General features: G+C 41.0%; 1 protein-coding gene across 1 annotated transcript; it reads left to right on the top strand.

Annotated features, from left to right (window-relative positions):
- The first annotated feature begins 2482 nt into the window (after nt 1-2482).
- On the top strand, nt 2483-6705 carry LOC134072832 (C-type lectin domain family 4 member F-like). Its single transcript, XM_062529698.1, has 7 exons — nt 2483-2596; nt 2936-3109; nt 3382-3456; nt 3616-3687; nt 4048-4202; nt 5116-5231; nt 5621-6705. Exons 1-7 carry the CDS (start codon nt 2509-2511, stop codon nt 5784-5786), a joined length of 846 nt encoding a protein of 281 aa, XP_062385682.1. The 5' UTR covers nt 2483-2508; the 3' UTR covers nt 5787-6705.
- The last annotated feature ends 5510 nt before the right edge of the window (nt 6706-12215 follow it).

Below are 12215 nucleotides of genomic sequence, written 5' to 3'. Positions count from 1 at the left end.
TGCACAAACTCATATCAAATAAAAAAAAAAAATATTTCACTCTGCATAAGGGAAATTTACACTGTAAAAGAGAAACACAGTAGTTCGCCTAAATCAACCATTCCAGCTGATCCTCAACATAATATCAGGATCTCTGACGTATGAGTGTGTGTGATTGGCTGTTCAGTTCAAACATCAATGGCCGGGTTTCCCAGATTCGTTAAGAAGCTCTTAAGTGCTAAGAACTTCTTAGGAGCGTTCTTAGAGCGCTCCTAAGAAGTTCTTAGCACTTAAGAGCATCTTAACGAATCTGGGATTAAGGACTGCACCTTTAAAGGTTAACCTCGAACAACCTCTGGGGTGATGAGCAACCACCATGAGACAAGAGGAAAGCGGCTGGGCACAGATGCCCACGTGAGGTTGGCACCATGTGAGGCTGGCATGCCCGTCGAGCCCACGGAGCAGTGCCACATCCCAAGCCCTCGTAACCAGAACTCAAAAATAGCTCATCGCTCCGGTGCTGCTTGTTTACGCTGAAGACACATTTTAAATGAAAACAAACATGGAGTATTATTTCTGAAATGAAAGAAAACAAATAGAGGGCAAATTGCTGGTTGGCTTATTTTACTGACAATCTTTTTTTGTGGTTGCATACTGTAGATAAACAATAGGCAATTCTGTGCTGTTGAAAAGTAATCAAATGTAAATTACAGATTGCTTATTTTTCTGGTCTGTCACCTGAATTTCACAGCAAAATGAGTTAGTCATAACATTGGCTTAATCCATAATAAATCGATTCACATTTTAATTATGGAAAGTTGAAAAACTTCTTGAACTAGACACAGCTTTGTAAGTTATTGCATTGCATTGTGTCATTCTGCATTGCATGCTGTCATTTTCAGTTTCAAGGAGATCGCTTTTTTAAAGGAGACTGTTTTGTCCCCCCTAACGGTCTGTCGGTGTAATTCTCAGTACAACCTGTTGGCTGATACCTAGAGAGTCTGCTAAGAAAAAAACTTTAGACTACTTTTTTTTTTATATAGGAGCTCAAACATCATGATGAAACACTAGGGCTAGTACCTCAATGACATTGCAATTTGTTGTTGTGATGCGTTGTTTAATGTTGAAAGTACAGTATATGAAACTCTTTGGAAACACATAATGACATTGCACTTGATGAAATGATTTGACCATTTCACGTAAAAATAAACTGAAGTAGAGAAGAAGACTATAGACAGACCTTGAGTAGTTTCAGTTTCTGTAAGACATTGCACTTCACAATTCATTGCTGAGTTCAACAGTTCACACTTCTCCTATATTGTGATTAAAATAGGACCCTTGATGAAAGAAAGCTGATACTGAATAGTGGAACTTTAAGGTGTGGTTCACATGGAACAAAATAACCGGTAGCCTATTCTCAGGGTGAAATGCGCGATTTCAACAAAAGAAGGTGCTTAATATGTAGACAACTCACATATCGACTTTTCAAATTGTATGAAATTACACGTTTTCAACTCTTTTTTTTGCTGCAATAGGCCTAGATCAGATAAATGCAGTTTTTGAGCTGACTCCTGCAGCACTGCAGTATTTTGCCTGGGCTGCTACAGTGGGCATACAGTACATAGGACCCATGTTTGCACAGCATGTGCCAACAGCTACATTAGAAGTTCTGCTTTAAGGCAGCTCTTTCCTCAAAATATCTCAGACCTGTTGATTTGCCATTTAAATGCAATCCCTTCAGATTCAGCTTTATATGGGATGCTGGTATGTAAAAGACATGTATTTGCAATGGCGTGACGTGACCTCCGAATGGCATTTGTTTTCTCAATATGGATACATGCTGCCATCTAGTGTTAGCAAAAAAAAAAACGTTCATTCTTGTATAACATTAACATTTTGGACCCTTTGGTAGTGTGGGACATTATTTTGGTATTTAAAATCAATAGCTTGTTTTCATATGACGAAGAAATCAACATACATAAAAGTTATTTACTATAGATTTTATTTATATTTCCCAATACATTTAAATAATGTCATTAATTATGGTGCTGTGTACACAGCAGGAATAGACACTTTTGAAGATAATGTACATAAGAGTGACATGACACTGTCATGAACGTCTAATAGGCAACACTGCTTTACTTTTTCTTTGAATGCACTGCATCTACTAGGTTTTGTGCTTCTATAAAAACTTAATTATCTTAAAGAGCTTGTTTTCACCTTGCTTTCTTCTTTGCATAAAATAAACAATTTGGTTATTAATAACTCATAATTTAGTATTGAATCTAAGGCTTTTAACATGTAGCCTATTTTACTTTTCACATGTTATGTTTATCTCTCTGAGTCTGTAACCAAGCTCAGGCACTAGATAACAATGGTTTTAGTTGTCACCATTGTCACAGTTTGAAGTGTGAAGATTTCTGTGAAAGATTTCCGTTTTGGTCTGAACTTCCTCATGATACTAAAGGTCTGCAGCAGGCATTTCTTACTCAGAGTTTGTCCATTGATGGGCCTTTTAACAGTGCCATTATGGATCAAATCTATGGGAATGTCAATGTCCCTGTAGTTGGGAATGATTCAGGGGAAGATCCATCTAGTTATTATAGTAATATGCCTGGTAAGTAATGTCAGATTTATCAGATTTGTATTTGGTTATGATTATGGTTATGGTTATGGTTATGGTTACTTAGTAGCCACTTCTGTCCAAATCATACATGATAACAACAGCAAATGGTAACAGTACATTTATAATTTTCAGTATCTCATTTGGATAAAAAAAATTTTCATTATAGTACAGAGTTTACAGGGATGCGTTTCCCAAAACCACTTTGTTGGTTGCAAAGCGATTTCTCATTGCCAACCAAATAAGTTGCTAACAGGTTAGCAACTATGGTTTTGGGAAACACACCCCTGACTGACTGACTGATTGGTTGATATGTTTGAGTATTATTTCAAGTGTCTGGCCCCAGGTTGTCTAAGACCACAGATTGTCGGCGCCCAGCAGCTCAACCCCATGGCAGTGGTGCTGAAGAGAAAGTGTCCACGTCTAGAGTGGTGCAGCTGCTTCCTCTGGCTCTAGGCCTCTGCCTGCTCCTCACCCTGCCTGCCCTTATTGCAGTCACATACCTCCGTGAGTTTAAAGTCAAGTTAAAGTGTCTTATTGTTCATTATTATCATTACATGCTAAAAGTGTAAAGACTTTCCACTAAGAAGCCCTGTTTGTGTGTGTGTGTGTGTGTGTGTGTGTGTGTGGTCGGTAGCATCTCTGTAAAACACTTGATATATAATCTAATGATCCATAAATACTACAAAATGTCTGAATATCAGCAGAGTGGTAGCATGCCAGTGTGTTTGTGATATTCAAAGTGAATACATTCCTCCTACACGATTGTTCTGTTCCAGATGCCAATGGACAGGCAAAGCTTAATCTGATAGAAAGCCTGCACAGGAATTTGTCTGCGATTCTGAATATGACTGGTGAGTTTGACTGGATTTTTTTTTATGACAGTGACTTGTATAACTTAGCTATATGGGTAAAGTTTGAGCTGAAATTAAAATGTTGTCAATTTTGACAGTATTGTTTTTATTGTTTTTTTTTTAATAGTTTTTTAATATATATGTATATTGTATATATAGATTTAATTGCAGGTGTAGAGGAACTGCTTGTCAAACATCAAGTTTTTCTTATCCGTCAAAACTCTATTGATGGTAAGTTTGAAATAGCGGTTATGCATTTAGTCTGAAACCTGATTAAGGAATTAAACCTGTACACTCTCAACTGCCCCCAGCAATTGCAGATTGTAGTTTCAATATAATGTAAAGAACTTGACGGTTTGCAAATTTGTAACAGTACTCAAAAGGCTGAATCTGCCAGCAGTCTCCTAAAATATGCAACAGACTCTTTGCTGAGAACTTATCAGTTACAATTGGTCAGTAGTTTTTGAAGAACTTTCAATTATCAGCTACAAAAGATTGAAACCTGCACTACACACCTATTTACACCAACAAAGTATCAACAAAGTACTGTGCCTGTACCATACCCACGGGTCTGTGTGCTTGTGTGTGCAGCCTCCTCTGGTTGTAGGGTTTGTCCAGATGCATGGGTTCACCGCAGTGGAAAATGCTACTTCTTCTCTTCATCTGGAAAGAACTGGACACAGAGTCGAGATCACTGCGTCACATTAGGCGGCCACCTGGTTATTGTGAACAATCAAGAGGAACAGGTAAGTACTATAACACCAACTCTAATGAAGAAAAGAGAATTTTCAAAATGCTACAGTATGTACTGATATAAAACACTAGCCTGGTCCTACCATACTCTCGTACTGTCGTACATTCATAATGTAGAGAGTCTGACCCTTCCCCTCTTTACTCTGACTGCGAGTTTACATGATCACATGGAACCATGGTAATATAGCCACACAAAGGCATATCCAGAAAGCACATGCAGATGTTGCACAACCAAGTTTTTGAATATTTGCTACTTTGGCCACAATATCTGTGTGAAGGAGTACCGTCATTACTACAGCTGAGTATATGTGCTCTGACTGCCATACCAATAGGCCTACAAATGTGCATCACCCTGCAGCTTGACCGCAATGCCAAAGAGGTAGTGTCATGGCAGTCAGTGCGCATGCTGGCCTCCTGTTTGGGAAGCTTGCCCATGCACTTCACGCACACTGGCATCCCTCACTCACCCCACCACTGGCCGTACTTCTCCCATCCCAGGGTGCTCTAAACACATGCTTCACAGTTCACACCCATCTCTTGGTTTAAAAGACGAAAAAAAAACCACTGTTTGCGCACACGAGCAACGTGTTTCTGTTGTTCCGTCACGGGGTGTGAATAGCTCAGGCACCCTATTTTTAAAAGTTGTTAGAAACCACAGTGAGTGTACGAGTAAAGAACATTTTCAGGACATCCCTTTATCAAAATTAGGCCCTTCACATGCCTTACGTGGTTCAAAGAGAACCAGTTGTGCATGGTCAACTCTTCTCCTTCTTTCCATGGTTTCCCAATGATGCTTACATGCTAATTTAATTTGCTTTAGCATGTTGATTGATAAAGAATTGACCCTGTGTGCAATTTTCATGTCAACCACATACAGTTAAGCCCGTGAAATGTCTCCCCTCTCAGACATTCCTGAGCGAGAAGGCTAAAGGAGAGTTCCACTGGATTGGACTGAATGACCTGGAGACTGAGGGACAGTGGATATGGGTGGACAGCACACTTCTCAATAAGACTGGACCAATGTAATGTTTCAGTATCAACACATTACAATGAATAGGCAGCATGTGCTTGCAAATGTACATTTATCAAACTCAAAAGAAAAGGTGTTGAATATCTTTTAACATTAAGTGACTAGGAACGCAAATTCATAACATGGTCTATACACTTAAAACCCTAATGCTATTGTTCAACATTGCATTTGGTATATCTGTATTGAACCTAATGTCCTGTACCTAGGGTTTGGTATGAATATGTGTACCTTTACATCCCGAATACCTATCTAGCAACAGATACTGTACCAATTAGTTTGTGCTACCTGGGCTTTAGGTGGTGTTGCTTAAAGTTTTGCATTGTTAGTTTGCCAGCTTCACACCAAAACTCAATACAGTTGTTTTACACAATCTGTTTGTAGATTCTGGATGAAAAGGTCAGATGGACAGGAAGAGCCAGACAACTGGAAGGAGGAGGATCCTACAGGGGAAGACTGTGCTTGCCTTTCTGATGTACGAGGAGAATGGTTCGATAACCCCTGTAGAAACACCCACAAATTTGTGTGTGAGACCCTTGCCTCTAAATAAGAACCAGCAAGTGGTTTAAGGAAATGACACAATACGCAATGCAAAGACATTTTTTTGTGCTAATGCATGGTTTTTATATGCGTTGCATTTTGATCAAAAGTCGTTATTCTGCAACGATGCAGTGGCCCTCAGCAGTGTTTTGCATTTCACCTTTTTTTTTTTTAAAGAGGAACTATGCAGGATTGGCGATTTCATCTCTGGTTTCGGTTTCGTTTTTAGTTTTCGCTCGTTTTATGCTTGCATATTTCTCTGCAGAGCTTCCCCAACAGCTTTAGCGTGTATATTTATACATATATAGGCTATATATAAATATATAAATTGCAAGCGTGGTTCTTCTTGTTCCTTACGCGTCGCAGACTTCCAGATGTAAACAAGGAGCGATCGTCTCCTGCAGAAACTGCAAGGTTGCAATAGCGGATAGGGACACTGGGGGCGGGAGGAAATATTACTGTTTTCGATGAAACTGGTCAGTCAAGCAAAATAATGATTTCTGAGCGACTTTATGACTATGAAAAAGTTGCATTGGGTCTCTGTAAGTCTAAATAGTCTTGGTTGTAGACTGTGTGAAATGCCCACAGGCAACATTGTACCATTGTGGAACACTATCATAACCAAATCAAAATATGTTAAAATAATCATGTATATTATTTTAAATTGCTTTACGTGTAATAAAAAGCATTACAATAAATAAGTAAAAAACACCCTCCATCCCCTCATAACAAGTATGGCCTATTGTGATTCCATTATGGTACAATGTTGCCTGTGGGCAACATGGACATTTTTGCTATTTTCTAACATTCATAATTCTATATACATACAAATTATTGAAAATACATCTTTGCTTGTCAAGAAAGATTGTCAAATAAAGAATGTAAACTTGAGGGAAATGAGTGAAATTCACACTTTTCTAGGGGGGAAATATGATACCCAGCCAAACGTGTGCATGTGCTGAAAGAAGGGTCAAAATAGCCACCTGTGAGGTATGTGACCATAATTTTGCCTACAGGCAACACCGCACCATAGAGGGTTTAGGGTTAATAAAGAAACTGAACTGCATTGACTAAAGAATACACATACACACACACACACACACACACACACACACACACACACACACACACACACACACACACACACACGATCACAGTGATTAATTTGACCTTTCGCCAGGAGTGTTTTAGCCATGCCCACTGAACTGAAATGAACTAGCTGATAAAAGGAAGGTTTGAATAATGTACAACTTACTAAAACGAGAATAATAATTTCCATTCTAAAACGTTGAAAGAGAGACCAAATTTGAGAAAAAAGAGCATATTCTAATTCATTTTGGAACACATGAATGCAATCATTTCAATATATTACAAGATCGTCATATTAAGGGTTTGGGGGATGTACTGTATGCATGAAGAGGAAAAGGGTGTGGTTTGTGGATCCACGCAGTCTGTCAACCAATCTATACCTCAGTAAAAGTTTGTGGTTTTGAAGCTCTACAGCAGGGGTTCCCAAACTGTGAGGCGGGCCTCCCCTGGGGGGCGGCAAATAATTTGAGGGGAGGCGTGGAAGGTTGATTCAAAAAAGAAGGAAAAACGTTTACTATCTAACTATCTATGCTTTTTTTCAATGATTATGCAATTGTCAACATTATAAAATCGAAATAAATCATAGAAGAGATGTATACTAAATATTTTGGATAAAGTAGTATTGATCCCTATCCTGTAAGAGAATGTATTGTGTCAAACTTCATAACGTAACTTAGCAACAGTGCAGCCAAGCTAGCTGCAAGTGATTGTTTGGTTAGTTTTGAAACGATATCAGATGTTTGTCTGAAATGAGGGTGCATATTTTATTTGAAAAGCCTCAAAATTATCCAGCTTGTTCAATTGGAACAATTTATATTTTACTGTATTTAAAATGTTGAAAATTATATGATAGTAAATAGACCTATGTTTGTCTGAAATGTAGACTTGATTTTATCTCCAGCTTGTGTGGAATATTTACATATCAATAAGTGCCAGATAAAGTGCTTCTTTTGAATGGATTCCATTTTGCTGTCATTGGTATTGATAACTCATTGCATTGCATAGTATAGTACCGAGGTGTCACTGTTTTCAGGGGGGAGGCCCACATTCATGGAGTTTGGGAACCCATGCTCTACAGGGACCAGAGAATTGTGAAGATGCTCGGCAGAGGTCAGTATTTCCTCATCTCTTGATACAGGTATCTGCAGAACTGTGTTCCTACTCAGTAGCTTGTATGACCCCTTGAGCTGACACTCAGTAGTACAGCTAGTTGTTATGACTCATGTCTATGTAAATGCTGATTGGCATGAAATTGGGTTGGGGGCAGATTCACTTGACTGCTGTATGTCACTTGACTACACTGACTGAAAATAGCACTTATTTGTTTATTTACTTATGATTACACATAGAAAAAATCTCATATATTAGCTGTAGCATATATAAGATCTAGAGATGCAGTTCCAAGGAATTACCAGTGCATGAAAATGCCAAAAATGACATGTAAAACGGAGTAAGAGAGAGAGAGAGTGGGGATTTACATGTACTGTAGTGTAATTTACAGTATGCTGCTACCGTACAAGTTGTGTATTTTTAGGGTTGTTACTAAGTAGTAATTGAATGAAACACATAGACAAGTTTAACAAATGGTTTGAAGTAAATGGATACAGAGAACGTTGGATGGAAGGTACCTAAATGGATGGTGGATGGAGACAAGATAATAATGTTGTTTGCTATGGTGGTTTCTAGGTTGACAAAGTGGTGATTGCTAGGTTGTTGCTAGGGTAATTGAGATGGTTGCTAAGACACATATGGCGGTTGTTGTGTCAAATAAAGTGGTTGCTATGCTGATTGCTATGGTAATCATCTTGGTTGTTATGGCGGTTGCTAGGTTGACATGGTGTAATAGATGTTTATAGACAGATAGCTTAATGAATGTTGATAGACAGAGTTTAACGGATGTGTATGTAGACAGTAGTGGATGTTGATAGACAGATAGTTTAATAATGAATGTTGATGGGAGGTTTAAAATGTCTAATGAATGGTTGGAAGTAGATGGATGGAGAGGACGCATGTTGAGAGGACGCAGGCGTGTATGTCGCCGCTTCTCTTCTCCGACCTAACCGATGTTTTCTGTGGATTTATATGCTCTACAACCAACCTAAACACGTTGGCCACCCAGAGACATCAGTATCATCAGTTTGGGATCAGAATTTCCGTTCTGCACGGTTCTGCTGCGTTTGTCACGGCTGTCAAACGCTGCTTATTGCCGTTGCAAACTTTCTACATCAACAACCCATGACGACACCTGCTACTGAAGTACAGTAACCTACCGGATCCCCCGTCAGGTCCATTTCTGTTGGTTCCCGAAACTGCTATCCACAAACGAGCTGTGCTGTGTGCGGTCTTCCCGGCCTCCCACCGTTATGGAATTAGCACACCGAGCTAGGATGCTAGCAACTGCTTGCAGCCCCTCGGCCACGACTCTCATCAGATACACCGCAGTAGAACTCATGAGTCTTAACTCAAATACATCTCCGAGTTGCCTTGAGATGGTAAAATCTCTCCATCTCCTGCGTCGCCCCCCCTATGTCCATAGGGCCGCCCGTCACAAGTTAGTTTACTCTAACGAAACTTTGTTTGTCCCAGCTGTTTGTTGTCATGCTTCACGTTGGCGACGTAATCGACGCAAACCACGCCCATCGCCTATACATCTGCGATCCTTAGGGCGCTTACATACTCAACGCGAGCAACGCAAGCAAGTAACGTTAGCTACGCGAGTGACGGGCTCCCTTTCATAGTGTACACAGCGAACGCAAGCAACGCGGGCAATAGCAAAACGCAATACACCGCTCACGCAACAGGGGGTAGCACTGTATTATCCACATTCACATCATATATAGGCGATAATCATCAACACCCTGAACAATTTAACACCACTGGTATTGTTAAAAACATTGGACAATAATCTCTCTCTCCCATTTCAGCCTCTCGAGGAGGTCACAGCATATTAACTTCATACACACACGTACACACAACGTTGATTATATATTGCCTACCGAAAATGTTCACTCGGTAATCCTGTGCTTCACGAACTCACTCAACCATCTTAACTGCCAGTATTTATCGGTAGCTGGGTACAAATGTGGACATTTTCGTACTTTCACATAGTTTTTACTCTTTGCCCGCAACTGTATTCAAAGCTTCTTCTGTAAATATGACATATAGTTGAAATACTGAACAATTATTGGAGTATCGCCCCCACCGACAACGCATGGTATTGCATGTTTTGGTGCGTCGCGTATCAAAAACTGGGATGACACATTTTGCTACGCATCGACGCATAATGGCGGCCGAAGCGTAGCGATGCGTAGCCTTGCGGCCGCGTATATGCGTAGCAATGCGTTGAGTATGTAAGCGCCCTTAGTCTGTGGACAATGCTGTCAGCCCTGACACTGCATTAACCAGGGCAACATCATTCATGCTGCTCAATGTTCGCTCATTAAATAACAAAGCCCTCCTTATCCATGCCCTCATCTCAGAAAAATCACTGGAGTTTGTATGTCTTACTGAGACATGGCAGAACCAACAAGAGTTCTTAACTCTTAACCATGCCACTCCCCAAGGTTACAGATATATTCATAAGCCACGCAGCCTTGGCCGTGGTGGTGGGCTTGCTGTTATCCATCGTGCTGACATCTTGGTCAAAGAGATCCTAGTGAATACCACCTCCTTTGAATGTGTACATTTAATGTTGACTGGATCTGCACAGCTACAGGTTGTTCTAATCTACCGCACCCCCAAAGCCTCTGCCTGCTTCCTATCTGAGCTCACTGAACTGCTTGCCACTGTTTGCCCAAAATCCCCATCTACTATCCTGCTGGGTGATTTTAACATTCATGTGGACTCCAGTAATTGTTCTTTTGCAGCTGATTTTTTATCACTGCTGGACTGCTTCAATTTTACACAGTATGTACATGGCCCAACCCATGATAAAGGACACACCCTGGACCTGGTGTGCTGTGCTGGCATAACCCCCCTCAACCTGCAGTTTACTGACCTGGCTGTGTCTGACCACCACGCCATCCTATTCTCAGTACCTGTGCCTCTCCCAAAGCAGTGCTCCAAACGGCCCGTCACCTTCAGGAACATCAAACGGGTGTGTACCTCCACGCTGTCCGACTCCCTAGCGACCAATCTCGCTATTCACCACCCCTACCAAACAGGTGATGACATGGTGGAACACTATAACCGTGCCCTCTCTCTCAGCCTGGACTTTGTAGCTCCTCTCACCACGCGCTACGTGTCCTTCTCTCGTCCTGCCCCCTGGTACACCCCTGAGCTCCGCAGGATGAAGACCACAGGGCGTAGGCTCGAGAGACGATACAAAAGATCTAGCCTCACTGTCCATCGTGAGGCATTTAAAGAACATGTCATGAGCTACAAAGAAGCCCTTTCTCAGGCAAAAACGAAGTATTACTCCACACTAATCAATAACCAACAAAAACAACCCAAACTGCTTTTCTCCACCATCAACCGTCTTCTTCACCCTCCTGACGCTGCCAAACCCTCAGACGCAGCAAACCTCTGCTCCAGGTTCCTGGATTTTTTCCAGCAGAAGGTGGACACCATCCACCAGCAGCTCCAGTCTCCTGGGCTCTCCCCCTGCCCCACTCTGGCCCAACAGGATTCTCACCACTCAGCTGCCCTCCCACCTCAGTGCTGCCTATCCACCTTCTCTCCACTAGATGCCGACCAAGTAGAACAACTGGTCACCTCAGCTAAAGGCTGGCTTACATTGCACGATTTTGGTGTGTTTTAACAGTCGGCGACTACTTTTCCAAAATCTTGCCAGTTGTACTAGAATCTCGGCGCGCTCCCGTCATCTAAATCGTTCAGTGTAAGGTGCCAATCTTAGCGGTTTTAAGTCCGTCGGAGTCAGTCTTTTTCTAGTTTTGCCGTTACGACAATATCAAACATGTTTGATATTATCGTAAGTCTTTTCAGTCGTGGCTCATGCAAATAGTGACGTGAACATTAAAAACCAATAGTGACCTCGGTCGACGAACACGAAAACGGAAGGGGCAAAATAGGCGACAGCTGTAGCCTGTGTGATTACTTGTTATTTCATTTCTTATAATTTATTAGTCGGCTATTCTACGTGACAGAACAACTCTATATCTGTTAGTGATGTCACACTATCAAACAATGCTGCAGAAACGCAACTTATCTTGGCTGTAACTTTAGATGAAGCAGTAGGCTATATGCATCAGTTTCACAATATTAACGACGGCAAACATTTTAATAGTAGGCCTAATCGTTACTGCCAAAAGACGGGGGTTCAATATCTGAGGTTGCTGACATTGATTCAGTGAAGTTATTGTACAGTCATTGTCAAAATTGTTGGCACCCC

Source organism: Sardina pilchardus, chromosome 24 (assembly GCF_963854185.1).
Source record: "Sardina pilchardus chromosome 24, fSarPil1.1, whole genome shotgun sequence".
Taxonomy (NCBI): Eukaryota; Metazoa; Chordata; class Actinopteri; order Clupeiformes; family Clupeidae; genus Sardina; species Sardina pilchardus.
The sequence above is the reverse complement of the archived record's forward strand: the minus strand, read 5'-3'. Positions and strand labels throughout refer to the sequence as shown.

What these genes read in the sequence shown, in the direction of transcription:
- LOC134072832 (XM_062529698.1), top strand. Translation starts at nt 2,509, where the DNA reads ATGGATCAAATCTATGGGAATGTCAATGTCCCTGTAGTTGGGAATGAT. An exon ending in TTATTATAGTAATATGCCTG is followed by an intron (nt 2,597 to 2,935) that starts GTAAGTAATGTC and finishes TATTATTTCAAG; the next exon opens with TGTCTGGCCCCAGGTTGTCT. An exon ending in TATTGCAGTCACATACCTCC is followed by an intron (nt 3,110 to 3,381) that starts GTGAGTTTAAAG and finishes GTTCTGTTCCAG; the next exon opens with ATGCCAATGGACAGGCAAAG.